The sequence below is a fragment of the Microcaecilia unicolor genome, chromosome 1 (genome assembly GCF_901765095.1).
Source record: "Microcaecilia unicolor chromosome 1, aMicUni1.1, whole genome shotgun sequence".
Lineage (NCBI taxonomy): Eukaryota > Metazoa > Chordata > Amphibia > Gymnophiona > Siphonopidae > Microcaecilia > Microcaecilia unicolor.
Genome location: NC_044031.1, coordinates 479,984,530 through 480,008,133, shown reverse-complemented (window position 1 = coordinate 480,008,133; position 23,604 = coordinate 479,984,530). Strand labels below are relative to the sequence as shown.

Sequence of the window (23,604 nt, the reverse complement as noted above, 5' to 3'; positions counted from 1 at the left end):
ACAAGCATTAATTAGAATTTATGCACACAACTTGCTAGACATATTCTGTAAAGTGGTGAGTGTAAATTCTAATGCGCGCTGCCAAAAAGGGGGCCTGAAATGGGCAGACCATGGGCATTCTGAAAATCTACCCTCGTGGTTACAGAATACATCTGCTCCACGTCTAACTTAAGCACCAATATTTAATGGTCCTGCCTACACTTAGGGTCAGGCTTGGCCGCTAGGCATATTCTATAAACTGGCTTAGCATATTCTATACACCACATCTAAATCTAGGTGCGTTTTACAGAATACTCCTAAGCGGAAACATTTTTGGTGCCAATTTTTCAGACGCCATATATAGAATCTAGTTCTAAATGTGATTTACCACATGTTATTTACCCCAGCCCTCATTATTGTCAATGGGGCCTATTTATTAACCAAATGCTTAACTGATGTTAATGCATGTTAAGGTTTTTGAATTTGGAGAAAAGATGGCTGAGAGGAGATAAGACAGAGGTCTACAAAATCCTGAGTGGAGTGGAATGGGTGAACATGATCTGATTGTTTACTCTTTCAAAAAGTACAAAGACTAGGGAACACATCATGAAGTTACATAGTGGTATATTTAAATTAAATAGGAGAAAATATTTTTTGGAATCTCTGACCTCATTTCCCCCACTTTCCATTCTCTGGGATCTGCCATCTGGCCTTGCCTATGGACATCAAAATGTTAAATCCAGCTCTCAGAGTACCTGAATATAACTTCCCTGAGTTACTATTGAAAAGGTGTGAGCTATGCCTAAAGGAAAAAAGAAATTACATGAAATTCAAAATAAACCACAGCAAAACAATGACCATGCTAATTATTTCTCACATTCATGACTTTAAATTTACAAACCTTTTCTGCACACTCTTCACAGTTCTGGTACACCGTTTTCATTTTCTTGATTATGTCAGAAGCAGGTATTCCCTCAGAAGACAGATAAGTCCGGCAGTAAGGGCATGCATTCATACTGTTTGATAAACTTCTAGCTATACAATCATGGCAAAACCTACGATGCACAAAAAACGTATCACATTGTATGAAAAGAAATCCAGAGTCAATATTCTTAGACACTGCTCACACCCAAAAAGTTACAAAAAACAAGTGTTAGGAAGCACCATATAGCTTCCACTGATGTGGAATAAGAGAATTTGATTCTGTACTCTTTCCCAGGAGAGAGCGTAAGAGAGAGGCAGCTCAGGTTGTCCATCCATCCATGAGGATTAATGTACTCATCACTGCTCTTACATTGGGAGGGGGGGGGGGGAACAGTGCTATGAATCCTTTCACCTTCTGCTGCTTGTGTATGTAGCCTGTTTTCCCTGAGCCTCGGGGAAGGTTATTTATTAATTTTTGGAAACAGTTATGAAGTAACGGCTCCTCTAATAAACATCCTGAAAAGGGCGATCCAAGAACAACAGAAGGCATTTGGTAGCTCTTCTAGTTCCAAACGTCTTGCCTTTCCCTCACCCTTCTCTTTATATCTCAAGGGAGGCAGCCTTCAGCTACATTAGCCCCAAATTGTGAAACAATCTCCCACCCTCCATCAGATTGGAATCCTCATAATTAAAACCCATCTTTTTTGCAAACTCTTTGGACTCCTCACTCCTTGAATCCTGTCCTTCTTTCATCCCTCTCACCCCTCTCTCTTAGCTAGTTTTTATCATGGCTGTAAACCGCATAGATGCCATTGATGGCTCCCTTGCAGTATATCAAACGCTGTGAACAAATTAAGTAAAACAAATAAAAACATCATTCATATCTTCTTACTAGGTGTAGGATAACTATTGTCTAAATGCGTCACTAGATAATGATAAGAAATGTATAATTCTAACACTTATCCCTTCTAATACCAATCCCCACTCAAGAACTAGATTTTTGTTAAAACAGTTGATTGTAACTGCTATTGTTTTGCTGTTTTTGTTTCACTGTAAACCACATAGAACCAAACTTTAGATAATGTGGGATATAAGTATTAATAAATGAAATGAAATGAAAACTATCTGCTCCCATCCTGATATACAGCCCTCTATAGTAGAAGTGGATGTGCATTCTACTCCTGGAAGCTGACCGCAGGAAAAAAAAAACAATTATCATATGTACAACCAGGGGTTACTGGCTATTGAAACACAAAAATTATTTGGTCTTTCTAATTTAGCATTTGTGCAGCCTCTCAAATAACTTGATTACTGATGGCCAAAGGTATACCATAAATCTTATCTGCCGTTCTCTGTGTCTTACATTCTTCTGTCTGCAAATGAACATAAAAAGGGCAGCAGGGCAAAACTCCTCTTTTGAGGTTTTACTGGGCAGGGAACACCTACTGCTGCAACTTACGGGAGAGAAAACAATACAAAAGATCTTTAAAATCTAAAGCATTCCTGGCAGATTGGGTTAGATACTGGAGTAAATTTATAACAAGGCCATTATTGGCCCATTTTATACCAATTTTAAAAAGAGAAAAATAACATGCTTAGGTTGCCTTAGAGAATTATCCCACCACAACCAGCATCACAAAACTGTACATGCTAATTTGAGCCAAGACTATCTGAGGGAAAATTAAGAGCATACTTTTGAGAATCCAAACATATGCATGCAAGTATAAAACCTGCCTGAGCCCATCCGGAGAATGCCACTGAACAGAAGATGGCATTACATGCATACTTTTAGCCTAATATTGGACAGGCAATTTTGTAAAAACCTATAATGGATGTGAAAATCACCCTCATCTGAGTGTGAGTGAGAGAGTGTGTGGGTGGGTGTAGTGTGTATGGGGGGGAGGGGGCGCAGTCTCTTGAAGCTCTGCTCTTAAGACATTTCAGTTCCATGACACTTTCTCCACCTGACCCCTAAGTTGTGATTTGTGATCTCTTAGGGGGCATTCACTTGGGAGGGGTGGCAGTCGGTAGTATCCTGCAACACTCTTCTCTCTTATTTCCTATTGCATTTTGTATTTCCTTTTTCACTTTAATTACAGCATTTAGTAAATGTAAACCACTCTGAAAGGTCTCTCAAGGGCAGTATATCAAAAATTTTGAAATTATTAGTGGCTGGTGGGGCTGTGCCAGTAAGTGGATGGAAGGAGTATGAGTGGATGTAGGGGTTATGAGTGGCAGGGAAGCTGAGTATGTGAGAGGTTATTAGTGGTGAGGGTTGTTTTGAGTACATGGGGGGATTGCAAGTGGTGGATGGGGCTGAGTGGCAGGGTTGGTGTTAGACATTCATGAGTCCAGGGCAGAAACCAGGGAGAGGACCCAAAAGCTGGTGTATAGCCTGTGACTCCTTTAGTTTTAGGCAGGTTTGGGGCTCCCTATGGTATGGGGGCCCAGGGCAACTGCCCTGTTTGCCACACCCTAATTTTGGTCTTGGTGAGTGGGTGTATGCAGGAGTTATAGGTGGCAAGGTTAACTGGGTAAGCAATACAGTGAAATAATGGTGGGTTGTGTCAGGGGGACTGAGTTAGTGGACGGTGGTTAAGAGTGGCAGGGATTTCACTAAGTGCAGGAGAAGGTAAGCACTGCAAGAAAGTGTGAATGGAAACATGGAGGGTGGGAGTAGGGAGGAAGGAGATTTGAGATTTAGCCTATTGATTAGTGCAGTGAGCTGAGAACCTGGGGAACTGGGTTTGATTCCCACCATGCCTCCTTGTTACCCCAGGCACATCATTTAACCCTCAATTGCCCTGGGTACAGAAGCTTCAATTGTGAGCCCACAGGACTGAAAGAACTTGAATAAAAAAAAATGTAAACTGCTTTGACTGTACCACAGAAAGGCAGTATATAAAATCCATTATCCCTTACTGAATGTGACTGTGCTGAGGCCATAAACTTAGTCTTCAAACTACTGGTATGGTGTTGTGATATTGTGGCATGACACAGAACTGCCTATACATAAAATGCACAAATTGCTAGCTGCCCTGGTTGTGAAGCCAGTGTTTAATTATGAAGGAGTGTAACCTGCACAGAGCAGCAGGTGCGGCTCTGATCACCTTGTTGGACAGACTGGGTGGACTGTGCAAGTTAAGTCTCTACCTGCAGTCGTACTGTGCTACTGCTGGAAGTGGTGTTTGTGCTCAGGGGCTCTGGTCAGTTCCTCCCCTCCCTTCCTCTTCTTTACCTCCTAATTTGATTTCTGCAGGTAGGGCACAGGCTCTGTGTGCTGTGACACGGGAGACCCCTGCCAGCTGTTTGTTCTTTGCTGTCTGGAACTTACTCACAGGCACTGCTTGAATAATCCCACCACCATAAAGCTACCTGTACAGACAAACAGACTGGCCCCTTAACAACAGACAGTATCACCTGATACAAACAGCACCTCAAAACACCTGGAAATGTGCTTTTTGATTTTTGCCAATCCTGCTCATGGTTCTATAGATAAAAGTCAGATAAATGTTAAGAGCTGGAATAAAGTATATGGGCTCAAGTCTCTGTCTACTTTGCACCTGCTCTTTGTGTGAGCAGCAGGGGAATTAAAATAACACACGTACTTCTGGACACCATGGGGTCCTTTTACTTAGGTGCGGTAAGCACTAGCGCATGTTTACCGCTGGTTAAAAATGTCAACTGCGGGGCATACTGTGGTGGCCAGTGGTAGTTTGGGGAGGCCGTATCTTGCTAAAGATGTAAAAAGACTGGAAGCTCTGCAAATAAAAGCTACAAAAATGGTATGGGATTTGCGTTGCAAACCGTACGAGAGACTTGCTGACCTGAACATGTATATCCTGGAGGAAAGGAGAAGAAACAGGGATGACATGATACAGACATTTAACTATTTGAAAGGTATTAATCCGCAAATGAACCTTTTTCAGAGATGGGAAGGTGGTAGAACTAGAGGACATGAATTGAGGTTGAAGGGGGCAGACTCGGGACTAATGTCAGGCAGTATTTTTTTCACGGAGAGGGTGGTGGATATGTGGAATGCCCTCCTGAGGGAGGGGGTGGAGATGAAAACGGTAATGGAATTCAAACGTGTGTGGGATAAACACAAAGGAATCCTGTTTAGAAGGAATGGTTCCATGAAATCTTAACGGAGATTGGATGGTGATGCCGGTAATTGGGAAACAAAATGGGAGGTGGGCAGACTTCTACGGTCTACGCCATGATCGTTACTGGATAGGGATGGACTGGAGCGTACATTTTAAGGGGCTTCGACGTTAGCTTCAGAACTTAGTACAAGAACAGTACTGGGCAGACTTCTACGGTCTGTGCCCTGAGAATGGCAAGGACAAATCAAACTCGGGTATACATATAAAGTAACACATACCATGTAAAATGAGTTTATCTTGTTGGGCGGACTGGATGGACCGTACAGGTCTTTATCTGCTGTCATTTACTATGTTACTATGTAACAACGGGCACTTCCCATGCACTAACAGATTTTTTAGCGCTGGGGTGTGTTCCTGGGCAGAGAGTAACAGCAAAGGACTCAAATACAAATCAACCTATGCATCCAGCTTTTCCTACCTGAGCGCACAATTGTGGAACGCACTACCAAAAGCAGTAAAAACCACACGAATTTCCGGAAAGCACTAAAAACAGAACTGTTCAGAAGGGCATACCCCACCGACCCAACATAAAAACTGGACATTTGTGACCTATTGAACTTTGTAAGACTAAGTGCTTTGAAAATACGCCTCAATGTAACCAAAGATCGTAACAGATGCTAGGAATTATTAGGAAAAGGATGCAAAATAAGACTGAGAATATTATGCCTCTGAATCACTCCACGGTGCGATCTCACCTTGAGTACTGCGTTCAATTCTGGTCACTGTATCTCAAAAAAGATATAGCGGAATTAGAAAAGGTTCAAAGTAGAGCGACCAGAATGATAGAGGGGATGGTCCCATATGAGAAAAGGCTAAAGAGGTTAGGGTTCTTCAGCTTGGAAAAGAGATGGCTGAGGGGGGATATGACTGACGTCTATAAAATCCTGAGTGGTGTAGAATGGGTAAAAGTGACTTGATTTTTCACTCTTTGAAAAAGTAGAAATACCAAGGGACATTTGATAAAATTACATGGGAATAGTTTTAAAACAATTAGGAGGAAATATTTTTTCAATCAAAGAATAGTTAAGCTCTGGAACTCGCTGCCAAAGGATGAGATAACAGCAGTTCGCATCTGGGTTTAAAAACAGGTTTGGACAAGTTCCTGGAGGAAAAGTCCATAGTCTGTTATTGAGACTGACATGGGGGAAGCCACTGCTTGCCCTGGGATTAGCAGCATGGAATAACTGCTACTATTTGGGTTCCTGCCAGGTACTTGTGACCTCTGCCGTGCCACTGTTGGAAACAGGATACTGGGCTAGATGGACCGTTGGTCTGACCCAGTATGAATATTCTTATGTTCTTATGTACCACCTAGGCCTAAGCAGTTTACAATTTTTACAGGTACTGGCACTGTCCCTGTCCCTGATGGGCTCACAATCTAAGTATTGTAAAGCATATGTAAACCAGTTCGTGCATGGTAATGTCAGAACGTTAAACAGTTTATACTTCCATGTTTAATCTTTGCCCATGACACACCCCAAGCCAAAAAAAAAAAAAGCTTTAGCACACCATTACTGCACACTAATGACATAATGAATATAGGATGCTTACTGCATCCTGCGTTAGCCCATTTTTGCCACGTTAAGCACAAATTAGTACTTAATGCTGCATAGTAAAAAGGCCCCTAAATCTTTTAAGGCACATTAATGAACCAAATGGACACGAACAATAGCACATCCCTGCCTTTTTTTAACAGGGCAAAAAGTATGTATGTGCTAAGCAAAGCCACCCACGCTTTTATTCAGAGGACAATCTTCAGACAGAACAACTTTGAACTCTAGTTTTTCTTTGATTTTCATTAAGGGAAAAAAAACATGTGAGTGCAAAAGAGAAAAACAGAGCATGTCTGCCCAGGCACAGCCACTTCACAAGATAAGTATCAACATGGTTGCTGGAACAAGCAAGAATGTGTTAAGAGATTGATGTGGAATCACCAGCAGAGGCCAGTGAGGGCCAGCAAAAGGAAAACAAAAGAAAAAGAGCCTGCTTGCTGGACATCTGGGTGGAGCAGAAAAAAAAATGACCCATCAAAGGCTTGTAAGCATTCTTTCCTTTTAGAAAGTGGCTAAAAAACATCTTAGGTAGATTTTTAAAAAAGGAAAATTTTACATCTCTCTACTAAATATATATATATATATATTGCATTTGTATCCCACATTTTCCCACCTATTTGCAGGCTCAATGTGGCTTACATAGTACTGTGGTTCCAGTATAACAGATACAAAGTGATATAGTAGAAGGTTCATGTGTCATAGACACATTAGGGAATAGGAAGGAAGGGTTTAGTTTTTGTCCATGTCAGGTAGTAGTTTCCCTGTGTTGCTGGATCGAGGCATTTAGGTTGGATCATTGGGGTGTGCCTTTTTGAATAGATTAGTTTTTAGTGATTTACGAAATGTTGATAGATCATGCTTTGTTTTCATGGCGTTTGGTAGTGCGTTCCATAATTGCGTGCTTATGAAGGAGAAGCTGGATGCATACATTGATTTTTATTTAAGTCTTTTGCAGCTTGGGTAATGGAGGTTTAAGTATGTACATGTTGATCTTGTAGTGTTGCTGGCTGGTAGGTCGATGAGGTCCATCATGAATCCTGGGATCTCACCATAGATGATTTTATGAACTAGAGTGCAGATTTTAAAGGCAATACATTCTTTGATCGGAAGCCAGTGTAGTTTATATCAAGCCCCCTCTTACAACTTTTCTTATGTAGAGAGGTGTGGTAGCCGTGTTAGTCCACTTTTAAAGGTAATCAATAGAAATAAAACAAAATAAAACATGGAAAAGAAAATAAGATGATACCTTTTTTATTGGACATAACTTAATACATTTCTTGATTAGCTTTCGAAGGCCAGAACACTGTACCAGTGATTTCATGGTAAAAATCCTGAAAAGGAACTTTAAAACAATACAGGAACGTAAGACCTTTGAAGTCAGAATGATTAAATATTTTGACACCCACCAGACATGACTTAACAAAGATCTGGGTTTTCTAGCTCATTATAAAGCATAAAATTGTACTGCTTTGTCACCCTCCTATCTCCATGTATATCTATCTCCCTGTCCCTCATTCAGACTCTTCCTGTCTCTCACCTATCCACCCCCATCTTGTTAGACTGTCACTGAAATGCTTTGATGTTTCACTTATATATACTGTCATCTACCAACATTTGCTTATTTCCGATCTGACGAAGGGCAACCTTCTAAAGCTAATCAAGAAATGTATTATGTCAAATAAAAAAAGTTATCATCCTATTTTCTTTTCCATGTTTTATTTCTATTGATAAACTTTTCATATAAAACCATCCACAAGCAGGACAACAGGATACTTATAATAAGCATTGGTCTGTAGTCACATTTTAAGTGAAATGACTACTTTTACAATCTATTTTGTGTCCCATGTCTGAAGTGCTATTCGTGCTCTAAGTATCCCCCCCCCCCCCCCCCCCCCCCCCAAGGATCCCGCTGTGTTCTCATTCCTAACAAAGGCTCAGTCAACCTTTAAGGGAGGAATAAACTTTTTCCCATTCTGTGCCTACGGTAGAAATCCTGACTACAAAACGATCATATAACATCGTTTGATTATTTTGCAAATGAGACATCTGAATAGGAGCGAAAGGGAAGGGGGGACTCAATCCAGGGGACGGTGTAAAAGCCAGATCTGCGGGATCCTCGGGATCCTCCGGATCTAAGTACTACCTTAAGCGGTTGTTTGTTTTGACGGGCGCAGCGATCACCGACTTTGTTTTGACGCTGCGAAGCGATCACCGACTTTGTTTTGACGCTGCGATCGCTGCGAGGATCCCGCTGTATCCGGTTTTTACACCGTCCCCTCAATCCAGTCATAAAAATCCCCCAACAAAACAGTTTAATCACTCAAAATACACTGCAGAAAGGGTATTTTTAGACAGCAGAAACCATGCTTTCGGTCAAAGAAAAGGACAGTTGCTAACTTCATACAGAAATCGTAAATTCTCCCACCGCCATCCCTCTAAGCACTACATATGTGGTCAGCGGTGCGGTTACTTTATTTTTCTTTTTTTTTCATAATACTGTAGGGGAAGCACACAGCTTGTTTTTTTTTCCACAGGGCACAAGCTGGTTCCAGCAAAAACAGTGCTTTGCACTGTACATCCATGAAAACCTTGTTGAAACTACAACTCCAAATTTGGCAGTAGTGCTGCCCTTCCGAAGAGGCTTCTTTCTAACCTACGCAAAACGATCTACGGAAAGAGAGACACACAGCCCACCCACCTGAGCTGAATCCCATCCCCCATGCATCAGCCAGAAAACAACAAGACAGTAGTCCTGAGAACACCCCAAAAGACAACTCAACCGAGGTTCAGGAGCGCCCGAACGATTAGTTAGCCTTACAAAGCCTCTCCCCTGCCGAGCTGTGTTGGGGGATGTGCTCGATGCTCCTCTGTGCAGCCTAGGCTTCAGCCTAGCCCCCCCCCCCCCCCTCCCTCTGAAACAGGTGGGAAATCAGGAGACGAAAGGCAAATTTTTGGTTCCAAACAAGGCAACTTTATTGCTAGCAAGTGAACAGCACCGAGTAGCCTCGGGACACTGTGTGTCATAAATCATCTGACGCTTACATTTATACTTCCCTACTGGGCCTGCGCATTTGGCCCCTTACACGTCATACCTGTCATGCGCAGTAAACATTTGTAGTTCTTACAGTACAAAATTGTAGTCCCAGTACGTACACACGTCATAACACTGAAATGATACTGGCAAGAAAAACGAAACTTAGCAGCTTATTCTGTACACACACAATGCTCCTTTCTAGCACAGGAGATAAGGTGCGGCTCAGGAATGCAGGGGGGTGTCAGCACCCTCCAAGGCCGCCTATTCAGATGGCGTTGCTACGTGCAAGCTGGTCTTGTATAGGCCTTGCAAACTACTGTTACAAGCTATATATCTAATAGCCCTGCATTCTGTCTGTACATTAGTAAACAGCAAACTTGTCTTGTTAGTAAACAGTAAAACTGGATAAGGCACAAATGTCCAGTGCAGTAATAAGGTGTGGCCAAACAGCCAAAAGCAGAGGTAGAGTGCATAAGTAAAAGTCCATCAGTAGGCACAAAACATGAGGTTGTCCTGTTGCTCAGTAGTATTCAGGTAGTACCGGCGTTCCACTCCTTCATTCCCCCCTTTTGATACTTGAACATCCATTCTGGTGGAGAGTATCACCTCCATGAACCCTGAAAAGGAAAGAAAGGACAAGGATAGTTAGCGAGGGAGGCAACAAGCGAGCCCTAAGCCCTTGCGCAGCCGTTGGTTGCTTCGCCGGGGTTGAGACGGAGGGCCCCTAGTGGAATCCCCCCCCCTTTGTAGCCGGTCTTTTGCTGGCACAAGGGTGATGGCCCATTAAGTGACTCAGGGGGTTCAAAGTGCACATCAGCCACAAGGTGCTTCATCGTCAGCTTCATCAGACTGGGGAATGGGGGAGTACATCTGGAGAGCCATAAGTTGAGCAGCAGCACGGCGGTCAGCGATGCTTTCCATGGTGGAGCGGAGACACCTGAAAACTAAGGGGAGAGACAAAGGTATTATTAGGCAAGACAGCAAGAACAGGCCACCCATGACGAGGAGGCCTTGCAGGCTCCCGGAGGTTGGGAGCCAGCTGGTGAGGGAGGAAGTCCAATCCCACGCACTGTTCCAGGTCTGGACGGGGACGTGGGCTAGTTTGACCATCCGGTCAGTTATCTCCCTGATGACATGGCTCTGGTCATCAATCTGTAAGCAGCAATTACTGAGGTTAAACTTGCCACACACCCCGCCCTCCTGGGCTAAGAGGTAGTCAAGAGCCAAGCGATTTTGATAGACGGCGGTAATGAGCTTAGTGTTCTGTCGAGCTAGGATATTGAGGGCCAGGGCAGAATCGTTAGTGAGGATTTCGAGTACGGCCTGTAGGCGAATAATGCGATTTAGCATGTAGATAGGGGTGCGGTACCCCCATGTACCATCTTCAGCCCACGTGGCCGGTCCATAGTAATGAATGATGCGTTCAGGCGGCCACTCATTGTCTTTCCAGTCTCCAATTTGGACCTTGGGCTTGACGGGTGGGAAAGACCGTCGTCGTCGGGTAGGATTATCAGGCCCCTTTTCCACGTAAAGGGGGATACCCAAAGTTTCGCCAACTTGTATGGGCAGAAGGAAAAAACTAGGTCGGACCGTGCCCAAGAGGCAGGTACCGTACCAGCGGGTCGGGAGCTGTTCATAGGCCCTGCGTCCGCAGATATAGTAGTAGCCCGCCGGGGCTACCCACTTGAGGGAAGCGTTCCCTCCGTAGGTCCATGTCATGTTCAAGGTGGGTTCTGTCCAGATAGGCTCCGGGGCGGGCAGGTTGTCCGTTTGCCACCAGGTCGTCCGGCTGCCATTGTAGTGAAGAACCCCCGTACAAGCAGAGTCTCCCACTGGTACAGAGTAACGCTTCGATGGCGCTCGACTAGCGCAGAGGGTACCTATGATGTTTGTTCTCAGGGCCCATTCGTACGGCTTCGGCCGTTGGGGAAAGGTAATATTAGTGGTGTTGAGTGCATCCCATGTGTGTTGTCGGATCTCTCTCGCTTCCCAGGGCCATTGTTCACCCATGTCGGTGCCTCCACAGACGAAACAGTTGGCAATTCCGAGGGAGAGGGCGATGTTTTCAGCCAAATTAAGGAACATATTTCGGGCTTCTGGGGAAATGGGGAATTTAGTCTCGGTCTGCTCGGCACGAGCAATTTCATCAAATACGTCTTGGTAGCCGACAACAGTAGTCTGGTAGTGCGTAGGAGGCTTCGTTTCGAGACTCTGATATATGGTAATATATGTCAACGGATCCATTCCTCCGCCGTCAATGCCGAGGCCCCACGTTCCTCTCCAGGGCATGTCGTGTCCTCGGATGGGCCAGTCTAGGGACACATAGTTACCAGAACCTCGACGAAATTCACCCAGGCCGGCGCATCCGGTGTATCCTCCTCCCGTATAAGCACATACTCGGTCCCAGCCCGAGGCTCGAGTGTCGCCGGCGCATGGGAGCCACACCCACGGGGAGCAGCATCTCATGTCTGGACTGAAGGGGCAGACATACTTGTGGTCCTTAACGTATGCCTCTCGCCAACTCTGGCTACCACACTTGCGAGACCAAGGGTGCTTGTCCATGGCGGCACAGACGTCGAAGGTGAGGGTTGCTACAGTTTGGATGCCACCGACAAGGATACGAGTGGAATTAATGTAATACAGAATGCCATCTCCCTCGACTCCCGGAGGTCCGGCCACATACGCAGGGAGTCCTACGCTGAGGGTGACATTGTAGTATCTTGGTTTGGTAGGGCTGTGACAGATAGTGAGATTTCCTTGGAGGCATCTGTGGAACTGTTGGAGGCCATTCGGAGTGATGAGGGCACAAGTCGGGAGAAACTGGCAACCGCCTTCCGGGGGCTGCGTCTGGTGAATGAGGGTAGTGACTAGGTGATATCCTCCCTCTATACGGTGGCGCACGAGGCGCAAACATTCAGTACAGTTCTGGCTCAAGGGGTAATAGCTCGGGACTGAGCAGAGGAGGAGTAGTAGGCTCAGCATCATATATGCGGTGGAAGGTATCCGAGCCTTTGCAGCAAGAAGATGATAAGGCCCACGATTATGGCTGCGATAAAGAGAGAGCCAAAAACGCAGTGGGTCCAGAAACTGAGTTCCTGTTGCTGGGCAGGCATGAATCTGGTGGTTCACGTCTTTCTTAGAGTCAGCCGTAATGGAGCGTCAGGATGTTGGTGCGCAGTCCAACGCTTCAGGGAGCTGCTAGTGGGAGCAGCAGGCTTCAATCGGGTCCAATGTATCCACACTGGGCTTCCTGCAATTTTAACAGCGGTGGAGGTCGTTAGGAGAACAAGGGAGGGCCCCTTCCATTTTGGCTTTAGGCAGTCAGATTCATCCCACTCTTTTACCCATACCTCGTCTCCCACCCTGAACCTGTGCGTCGGATTGGTGAGGACCAAGGGAGCTACTCTTTCAGTGTACTGCTGGATGTCTTGCACTACCTGGTGTAAGGCTCTCATCTGTTTTACTAAGGAACTCTCACCCTGTATCTGCAAGGAGTCGGGAAAGGAGGGCAGTGGTGGTGGCCTAGCGTACATCATCTCGTAAGGAGTAAGGCCTGTAGCCTTGGGGGTACACCTAAGATGCAGCAAGGCCAGGGGGAGCAGGTCGGGCCACTTGGCTTTTGCTTCTTGGCATAGCTTGGCAAGCTGGTTCTTCAGGGATCGGTTAGCCCTCTCTACTACTCCACTGCTTTGGGGTCTCCAGGCACAATGCAACTTCCAATCGAGGCCCAGTCTGGTACTGAGCTGTTGTGTTACTTCACTGGCGAAGGCGGGGCCGTTGTCAGAATTTATTTGCTTGGGGAGGCCGTATCTGGGTAGGATTTGATGAAGCAGTAGGGAGGTAACTTCTTTAGCCATTTCCGTTCTAGTGGGCTGGGCTTCAATCCATCCGGTGTAGGTACACACGGCGACGATGATAGCTTTGTAACCGCGCGCCGGGGGCATGTGTGTGAAGTCAATCTGGCACACGTGGAAAGGGCTGGTGCCTCGGAGAACATGTCCTGGCATAGGGCCGGGCCCCGTTCGAGGGTTGTTCCGGGCACAAGTCGCGCATCGGCTGGAAGCGTTTTTGGTCCACAGGGATAGTTTGTTGATGTAGTAGGTCTTCTCAAGTAAGCGCCCCAGAGCGTCCCTTCCCAGGTGGGTGCGGTCGTGAGCCTCCTTGGCCACCGTCCAGGCCAAGGCTTCGGGTATCCATATACGCCCATCCTGTAGTATCCACCAGCCATTGCGTGACTGTAGACCCTCTTGTTGGGCCCATTCCGTTTCTTGGGGGGTGTAAATAGGGGTCTCCGTAGGGAGCTGGACGACGAGTACGGGGTCAGGAGGGTGAGAGGAGTAGGGGAGCTGACTTGCCCTTTTTGCAGCGTCGTCCGCCCGCTGATTTCCCCGGGCGATAGGGTCCGTTCTTCCAGTGTGGGCCCTGCAGTGCATCACAGCCACCTTCTTCGGCTTCCATACCGACTCGAGTAATTGGCAGATTTCAGCGGCATTTGCAAGTCCTTTCCCTTCAGCTGTCAGAAATCCCCTCTCTTTGTACAAGGCTCCGTGCACCTGGAGGGTGAGGAAAGCGTATTTGGAGTCGGTGTAAATGTTGACAACTTTCCCTTCAGCCCACAGGAGGGCTCTGGTGAGGGCGATTAGCTCCGCTTTCTGGGCTGATGTTCCGGGTGTCAGAGCCATAGCCTCGATCACATGGTCCTCAGATACCACCGCATAGCCAGCTCTTCGAATTCCCTCTATCACCTGGCTGCTTCCATCGGTAAAAAGGGTGATGCCCCCTTGCCAGGGTTGATCCTTCAGGTCAGGTCTGCTCGAGTGCACAGTGGCCATTACCTCTTCACAGTCGTGGAGTGGTGGTTCAGGGGCCGGAAGGAGGGTGGCAGGATTGAGGTTGGTCGTGTCCAGGATCCGCACCTCCGGATTCTCGCACAGGAGGGCTTGGTATTTGACCAATCGGGAGTTGGTCATCCATCTGGGTCCGTGGCTCTCGAGTAGGCCGCGGATGGCGTGGGGTGTGGTCACAAAAAGTGTTTGGCCGAATGTGAGTTTATTGGCCTCGTGTATCAGGAGACAGGCCGCTGCAATGCTTCGGAGACAGCCCGGCCATCCTCGTGCCACGTTGTCCATGCTCTTGGAGAGGTATGCTACAGGGCGTTGCCAGGTGCCGACCAGTTGGGTGAGGACTCCAAGTGCCAATCCCTTCTTTTCGTCGATGAACAAGTGGAACGGCTTAGTCACATCTGGCAGTCCGAGCGCTGGTGGGGCCGCAAGGGCATCCTTAAGGTCCTGAAGGGCTTTCAGTTCGTGTTTCTCCCACTGGAGATTTTGGCCCTCGAGTTCAGGTCCTTTCAGTTTGGCGTACAAACTGTGGGTCAGGATGGCAAAATTGATAATCCAAATGCGGCAATATCCAGCGGCTCCGAGGAGTGCCCGTAGTTCCTTCTTATTTGCAGGAGTGGGTTGGTTGCGGATGGCTTGGGTTCGGGGGGTACCGAGCCGTCGGGTTCCTTCTCGGAGGCGAAACCCCAGATACTCGACTTCGATCTCGCATATCTGCGCCTTCTTGCGACTGGCCCGGTACCCCTGGGCTTCCAGGGTTTTCAAGAGGTAAAGGGTGGCTTCTGCACAGTCCGTGTACGTCTCACGGGCCACCAACAGGTCATCCACGTATTGGACGACCGGCCCGTACTCGTCTTGGTACGTTTTCAGGTCCTGGGCAAGCTGGTCACCAAAGAGGGTGGGGGAGTTCTTGAACCCCTGGGGAAGCCGGGTCCATGTATATTGCTGCTTGGTTCCCGTCTGTAAGTCTTCCCACGTGAAGGCAAACAACTTTTGGCTGTCAACAGCAAGAGGGATGGAGAAGAAGGCGTCCTTCAAATCAATGACACTGTACCACTTGGTCTGAGATGGCACTTGGGCCAGGATGGAGTATGGGTTCGGTACGAGGGCAACGATGTCGGCTACCTGGTTGTTGACTTTCCTCAGGTCCTGGACGGGTCTGTACTCGGATGTTCCTGGCTTCTTAACGGGCAACAATGGGGTGTTCCATGCGGATCTGATTGGCTTAAGGACTCCCTGTTGAAGGAGTTTCTGTAGATGTATGTGCATACTATGCCGGGCTGCATAGGGGATGTGGTATTGTCCTTGGTTAACAACTTGAGCATTCGGTTTGAGCTCAATCCAGATGGGGATAGCGTTTACGGCCAGTCCGCCGGGGTTCAATTCTGCCCATACATCAGGCACTTCATCCATTATGGCCCGCCTCTGCTGGGCGAAAGGGGTGTTCTGGTCGTAACGGCAGTCGCCGGGTCCCGCAGTTGGGGGAACATGTAGTCTCCATTCTTCTCTTACTGGACAGATAAGTGTTACTGGCCGATCTTCAAAGCGAGCTTCCACTTCACCCGTAGTCTTGAACTTCAAGGTGGCCTGGAGCTTACAGAGTAGGTCTCGACCAATCAAGGGGACCGGGCATCCAGGGATGTGTATGAACTGATGGGACACCATCGTCCCTCCGATCTGGACTTGGCGCTCTTTGAGGAGGGGGGCCGCAAGGGATTTCCCGGAGGCTCCCACAATTGGTATAGTTTCTTTCGTGGCTGGGGCTATGGCAGTGGTGATAACAGATCGCTGGGCCCCTGTGTCTAGTAAGGCCTTCATAGATTCTGTCCCCACCCGAATTTCCACCAGAGGGTCAGTGGGGACTCTGCCCTCCCGGTTTCTTCATGCTGAGCCGTCTCGGGTAGCGTCCACAGCCATCTGCCATTCCCTCCGGTCATCCCGTCCTCTCTCTCTTCGGCCCCTCCCACGGCCTCGCCTAGGGGCCCCCGTACGGTCGCCGGTCTCCTCCTCTCTCTGCCGGTCCCATGATTCCTCTTCTCTCGGGTTGTCCCGTATCTCCTCTGGACAATCAGCCCACCAGTGTCCTTCTTGTCGGCAATTTGCACACTGGTTACGCCCTATGGGGGACCGCGTTCCTCTTGTTCTCCTGCCCCTCCCCTTTGGTCTAGACCTCATTCGTTCTTCCAGCACCGTAGCCAACACATCTGCCTTCTCCCGCATCCGTCTGGTCGATTCCTTCCGGGCCTCCACCTTCTCCTCCTGGTCGCGATATCCGAATACGCGATCAGCTATAGCTTTCAGTTGGCTTAGGCTCATCCCTTCGAACCCCTCCGTTCTCTGTAGCTTTCTTCGTATATCCGGTGCTGACTGGCTAACAAAACTCATAACCACGGTTGGGAGGTTCTTAGGGTCTTCGGGATTTATCGGGCTGTGCCTTCTGAATGCTTCCATAAGTCGTTCAAGGAAGTCCCCTGGACTCTCGTCCTTTTGTTGGACTACATTGTGGATTTTCCCCATGTTGGTAACCTTCTGCTTCCCCTTCTTTAAGGCGGCCAGGTACGCCTGTTGGTATCGGCGGATAAAGGTTTGGCCTTCGGCGGTTCGGTAATCCCACGTGGGGGCAGCGATGGGCGCCTCCGTTTCTAGTAGGTTCTGTAAATTGGCATGGGCCGGATTCGCATCCCGGACGGCTTGCTCCATATTTTGTTGTAAAAGGCGGCGTTCTTCAGAGGTCAGGATGTGGGCGCTCAACTGCCTAAGGTCGGCCCAAGTTGGATTGTAGCTGTATATAATGCCTTCCACCAGCTCTATCAGCTGCTCGGGTTTCTGGTCGTAGGACGGCCCATGGAATTTCCAGTTATACAAATCGGCACTTGAGAAGGGAACGTGACTATAGACTGTTGATTCGATGGGCTGGCCCCCCCCCCTCTGCCGGGTTAGGGGTATAGGTGGTGGACTGTCGGACTGGGAATAAGTGAGAGGTTCCCCCTTTCCGGCTGGACGGAAGGGCCTGTTGCGGACTCGATTGGGGGAACCGAGTAATGTTCTTCACAACCCGTGTACTCTTCCGTGTGGTTGCGAGGCCAGGTGACTCAGGTGAGGCTGGGTGGGACGTCTCCCCGGCATCCGACTCTGACCCGGAAGTCTCGGCGTCAGCGGGGCCTTCTGCTAGGCCCGTAAGGTCAGGGTACATAGGAGCATAGGGCGGCGGCGCGATGTCGTCTTCGTATGCTTCCGCCGTAGCAAGTATCGGGGCTTTTGGAGGCTTCTTCTCGGCCAAACCCTGAACTTTCCCTGCGGTCTTCTTTGGGGGTTTTTTTCTAGAAAGTGTGTTGGTAGTACTGGGCGTAGTTCCTGCCTTAACTCTGGTAGCAGGGGGCGTGGTCTCAGTGGCTTCAGTGCTAGGGGCGGTAGGCCGTATGGGGGCGGTCCCTGCGGCCTTCGGGACGGCAGCGGTTGCCGAGCTTTGAAGAGCGAAGGCATGGGTCGGCAGGGTTCTAAGCTTGGTTTTCCGGCCTTTTCTCTGCTTTACCAACATAAGGGCGGCCTTTTCTACCTTCCGTTGGGCCCAAGCTGGCGGATCCCGGACTACATCCAACCACGCTTCTATGTATGGAATGTCCTCAGGACAGCCTGGGTTTCCCTCAATTATAACAATATTCATGACCGCCGCCACTTTTTCATACTCGAATGACCCTTCCGGGGGCCATCCAGCAATTCCTAGCCCTGGCCACATAAATTGACATCTCTGTATCATCCCGGCCCTGCTACATTTATCTAGGTCGAACACTTCGCTAAAGTGTTCCGTCATTAAATCTAGCGGTGAAGACCCACCCCCGCCCATCCTAACCTGAGTGCCAAAGGACAGGTGACGGACAAAGGGGGAAAGGGGAGGTGGAGGAGTAAGGGGTCTCGTTCCACCAGACACAGAAGGGTCAACACTCGGCCTGACCAGGACGCGGTCGCCCGGCCTGGAACTGCAAGCCCACTCACACACTTTCATACGCCACAAGAAAACCCCCCCGTTCGTTCGCCGCTCGGTTTCGTCGCCGGAGCCTAGTGAGTTTCGGGACCTAGTCGGATACCAATAGTCCGTATTAGTCACTGGCTAAAAGAGGGTGATCACGCCTCTTCTTCGGTCCTTACTGGGCCGGTCACTACGTAGAGTATACTCGCCTGTCCGCCGGGGTCGCAGGCCGCGCCGTCGTGCGCTTCTCCCTGAAATGGAAAAAGGTGCCTTGTCGGAGCCACACAACCCCCTCTACAGTCAGGCGGAGTGGATCGGCCCTCCTCCGGGAGATGGACGCTGAAATCAGCGGTGGCCACTCACCACCTCCTCGGGTGGGAATCGATGACCCGATCCGACTGCAGTGGGGGAGGGGAAGAATATAATCCGATTCCCCTTTCTACTTCTGTCCCATCTGGGTCGCCAATGAAACAGGTGGGAAATCAGGAGACGAAAGGCAAATTTTTGGTTCCAAACAAGGCAACTTTATTGCTAGCAAGTGAACAGCACCGAGTAGCCTCGGGACACTGTGTGTCATAAATCATCTGACGCTTACATTTATACTTCCCTACTGGGCCTGCGCATTTGGCCCCTTACACGTCATACCTGTCATGCGCAGTAAACATTTGTAGTTCTTACAGTACAAAATTGTAGTCCCAGTACGTACACACGTCATAACACTGAAATGATACTGGCAAGAAAAACGAAACTTAGCAGCTTATTCTGTACACACACAATGCTCCTTTCTAGCACAGGAGATAAGGTGCGGCTCAGGAATGCAGGGGGGTGTCAGCACCCTCCAAGGCCGCCTATTCAGATGGCGTTGCTACGTGCAAGCTGGTCTTGTATAGGCCTTGCAAACTACTGTTACAAGCTATATATCTAATAGCCCTGCATTCTGTCTGTACATTAGTAAACAGCAAACTTGTCTTGTTAGTAAACAGTAAAACTGGATAAGGCACAAATGTCCAGTGCAGTAATAAGGTGTGGCCAAACAGCCAAAAGCAGAGGTAGAGTGCATAAGTAAAAGTCCATCAGTAGGCACAAAACATGAGGTTGTCCTGTTGCTCAGTAGTATTCAGGTAGTACCGGCGTTCCACTCCTTCACCTCCTCGACTTACACGTGTCCGCAGCGAGTCCTGACAGGCTGGTGCAGCACCTGCAGGCACACGGCGCAGTCGAAGGAGAGTTCGGGTTCCGGGACCCGGCTCTCGCCGCTCAGCAGCGACCCCATGCTTCCCTTTAGAGGCCTGCTGTAGTCCGGCAGAGTGTGTATATTAATGACCAAACTGCAGGAAAGACTGAAGGGAAACAGAGTAGCCCATCCCCCACCGCAGCCAAGCACAGAGCAGCCCTGCCCATCCCGGGGCGCTCCCGCCTTCAGCCAAACCCTCCACATGCTCAAGCTCACAGTCCCAATTTGCTATGTTGCTCAAAAAGATTGCACGGTTGCAGTTTCAGTCCACTGGAAATAAAAGTTAAGAAACAAAGTTACAAGATGATTCCATTAAAAATATATCACGGGTTTTTTGTTTTTATTGATTAACCTCTATTTCCGATCACTCAAAAATAGCAAGGCGATTTCACTGTGTGGTTCTTAAAAAATATTCCCGAACTTTACTGTATTTCAGTTGTAGAGCTTTAGAGCCTTACTGCACGCTTGGCTTGTTTAATTGAAAGGATGACATCAAAACAATTGGGGGTTATATTTTTCTTCCTTGAGTGCAGGGAAGGAATTTTTCTCTTGAGTTTATGTCAAAAATCTTTTTGCTGAATTAAGTGACTCTGGGGGCAAGCCCCTGGTACAAAATAAGTACCTGAATATATGTAAATCGCTTTGAATGTAGTTGCAAAAACTTCAGAAAGACAGTATATCAAGTCCCATTTCCCTTTCCCTATTTGAGATTCTAGATGGAATGTATGTCGCTACTATTTGAGATTCTACATGGAATGTTGTAGAAGCCTGCCCTTACAGATCAGCAGCAGGCTCAGTGTTGCCAGGTGGAAAATTTTTTTCCCACCCAATCCAGCACAAAACCCGCCCAAACTCAAACCCCGCCCCTGACACCCCCACACCCGCATCATCACCCCCGCCCCTGCCGTCATCAACCCCGCCCCTGCCGTCACCGGCCCCGCCTCCCCCGTCACCGGCCCCGCCTCCCACATCATCGGCCCCCACCCAAAACGTCACTAACCCCGCCAAAAACGTCACTAACCCCGCCCCCCGCGGCCGAAAAAGCCGCCCCAAAAACCGCCCTGAAGCCCAAAAAGCAGCCCAAAAAACCGCAACCCGCCGCGGGCAAAAATTTCCCGCAGCGGGTCGCGGAAAACCAAACCGCCCACCTGGCAACACTGAGCAGGCTTCTGTTTCTGTGAGTCTGACGTCCACATGCAGGACGTCAGAGTCACAGAAACGGAAGCCTGGGGCTGCATTGCTGATCTGCAAGGGCAGGCTTCTGGGTGGCATGTTGCTAGTGGAGGAGTAGCCTAGTGGTTAGTGCAGTGGACTCTGATTCTGGGGAACTGGGTTCAATTCCCACTGCAAGCTCTTTATGACTGGGCAAGTCACTTAACCCTCCATTGCCCCAGGTACAAAATAAGTACCTGAATATATATAAACTACTTTGAATGTAGTTGCAAAAATCTTAGGCAATATATCAAGTCCCATTTCCCTTTACATTGTTTTAGCTACTAGGCAGCTCCTTTTTGTGAGTAAGAGGAAGACATGGGGCCCCTTTACCAAGCTGCTGTGGTAAAAGGGGCACAGCACTAGAAGCAGTGCATGTTTTTGACACGCTCCAAGGCCCCTTTTACCAGGGCTGTGCCAATGCGGTAAGCGGGGTAAGCACCGCAGGGGGGCGCCCACCTCTGGAGGGTGCCGCCGCGGTGCTTACCCTTGCCCCGCGCCGCCGAGGCCTTTAAATCTTTTACCTCGGTCGCAGCAGCGTCAGTGAAAGCGCTGCCGACGTCTCCCTTCCCTTGCACTCGGTTCCCTCAGTGTCCCACCTTCTTCTGACGTCAGAAGAAGGCGGACACTGAGGGAACCAAGAGCGTGAAGGGAAGGGAGACGTCGGCAGTGCTCCGCTTTCACTGACGCTGCTGCGACCGGAAGTAAAAGATTTAAAGGCTTCCGCCTCCTCCCGCCCCCTTGGGCGGCGATGGTAGCCAAGATGGCGGACACGGAGGATCGAGTATCCGAAGAGGAGAAGGTTCGTATAGCCGCAAAGTTTATACTCCATTCTCCTCCTGGAGAATTCAATGAAGTGTTCAACGATGTTCGGTTACTACTCAACAATGACAACCTTCTCAGGGAAGGGGCAGCCCATGCTTTTGCCCAGTATAACATGGATCAGTTCACGCCAGCTAAAATTGAAGGCTATGAGGATCAGGTGTTAATTACAGAACATGGAGATCTAGGCAATGGCAGATTTTTGGACCCCAGGAACAAACTTTCCTTCAGGTTTGATCACTTACGGAAGGAAGCCAGTGACCCACAGCCTGATGACATGGAACCTCAAAAGGATCAAAGCACATGAAGTCCTCAAACACTGATAGCAATGCATCAACACATTCTCTTAGTACTCTTATCCCTGTAATTCTAATACACCCAGCCTTTTTCTCTTCTCCATTGTTCTTTCCCCTTTAGCGATACCTGGACATTGTTTAACTGTACTCCTCACAATGTAACCATAATCATGTTATAACTTATTGTACTTCCATCGCTACAATTGTATTGTAAGCCACACTGAGCCCGCAAATAGGTGGGAAAATGTGGGATACAAAAACAATAAATAAAATAAATAAAAATAGAGCAAGAAATGAAGAAGAAAAGAGGAAAGTAAAGAAATAAATAGAAAGGAAGCCCTGGAAATGGAGTTAAGAGGACAGATAGCAGCAGACTCAGATACTGGGCCAGCATGATTGGAAAAAGAAAGTCACCAGACAACAAAGGTAGAAAAAATCATTTTATTTTCATTTTAGCGTTTGGAATATGCCCACTTTGAGAATTTACATCTGCTATCTTATTTTGCAATGTATAGCAATTTGTTTCTAAGAATATTGCTGACAATTCCTTTCAGTGTGGCAAGTGGTGAGCGATCATTTTCACAGGGGGGGGGGGGCGTGATCATTTTCACGGGGGGAGGGTGCCAACTGATAGTCTGCAGGGGGGGCGCCAGAGACCCTAGGCACGGCCCTGCCTTTTACCACAGAGGGTAAAAAGGCCAAAACAAATTGGCTGTGCAGCCATTTTGGGGGGGGAGCACTTACCGCCACCCATTGAGGTGGCAGTAAGGGCTCCTGCGCTAACCCGGTAGTAACCAGGCAGCCCCAGGTAACTCCGGTGGTAAAAATATGGAAATAAATTCCATAGTACCGGAAATGACACACGCTAGGGGCAGAATTACCACTGGGCTGCTGCAGTAGCCCAGTGGTAGCTCCAGATTGGCACGCAGCAAGCCTATTGCCCCCTGCCAACTCTTTAGTAAAAGGGCTCCATAATTACTGAAGAGCATAAAGGTGATGATTTCATCATTGCTCAGATTTAACTTAAACTTGTGCTTCTTCAGTCACTTTTATGCATCGCCCCTTGAAAAACTTCCCTGGAGTATCAGGGAGAAAAAAAAAAGCTTGCAAGATTGAATGCAGCAGGTTAGTGACTCCCATGGTAAATTAAGCAGCAGTGAAATGTGATATTTTATCACAGCTTAGTAACCTTAGAATCATTTAAAATATATCTTGTGATTGGTTTTACATCTTAGAACAAAACCAGAAAGGAAAATCCTCTTCACTTTTCCTTAGTAATAATCTGGTCAATATTCAGGCTGTGAGTTTTTTTTTTGAGTGTGTGTGCTTACTGTCACTCACTAGGTTAGACCCAAATATTCAATGCTGTTGCTTGTACATGGACTGGTACTGAATATCCAAGCCTGACCAGATAGGAAGCAGCTGCCAGTTCTTATGTGAGTCTCAGACGATATTCAGTCAGGCACCCCTATAAGACATTTATACAGGTCCCAGCTGAATATCAGCCCGGACCACTTAAGGATATCTGATCAGATTATTCCCCCCCCCCCCCATTCTGATTCCCCCTCCCTCCAGC

At 48.1% G+C, this 23,604-nt stretch overlaps 1 protein-coding gene across 1 annotated transcript in view; it reads right to left on the bottom strand.

Moving 5' to 3' along the window:
* Positions 1-19,780, bottom strand: part of RNF125 (ring finger protein 125) — a 38,359-nt gene extending 18,579 nt beyond the window's left edge. Inside the window, exons 1-2 of the mRNA XM_030190133.1 lie at positions 19,625-19,780; positions 881-1,034 (exon numbers count right to left, since the gene is read on the bottom strand). Coding sequence (XP_030045993.1) covers positions 881-1,034; positions 19,625-19,737 — 267 coding nt within the window. The 5' untranslated portion in view covers positions 19,738-19,780. The remainder of the gene's footprint in view (positions 1-880; positions 1,035-19,624) is intronic.
* Between the last annotated feature and the right edge of the window lie 3,824 nt (positions 19,781-23,604).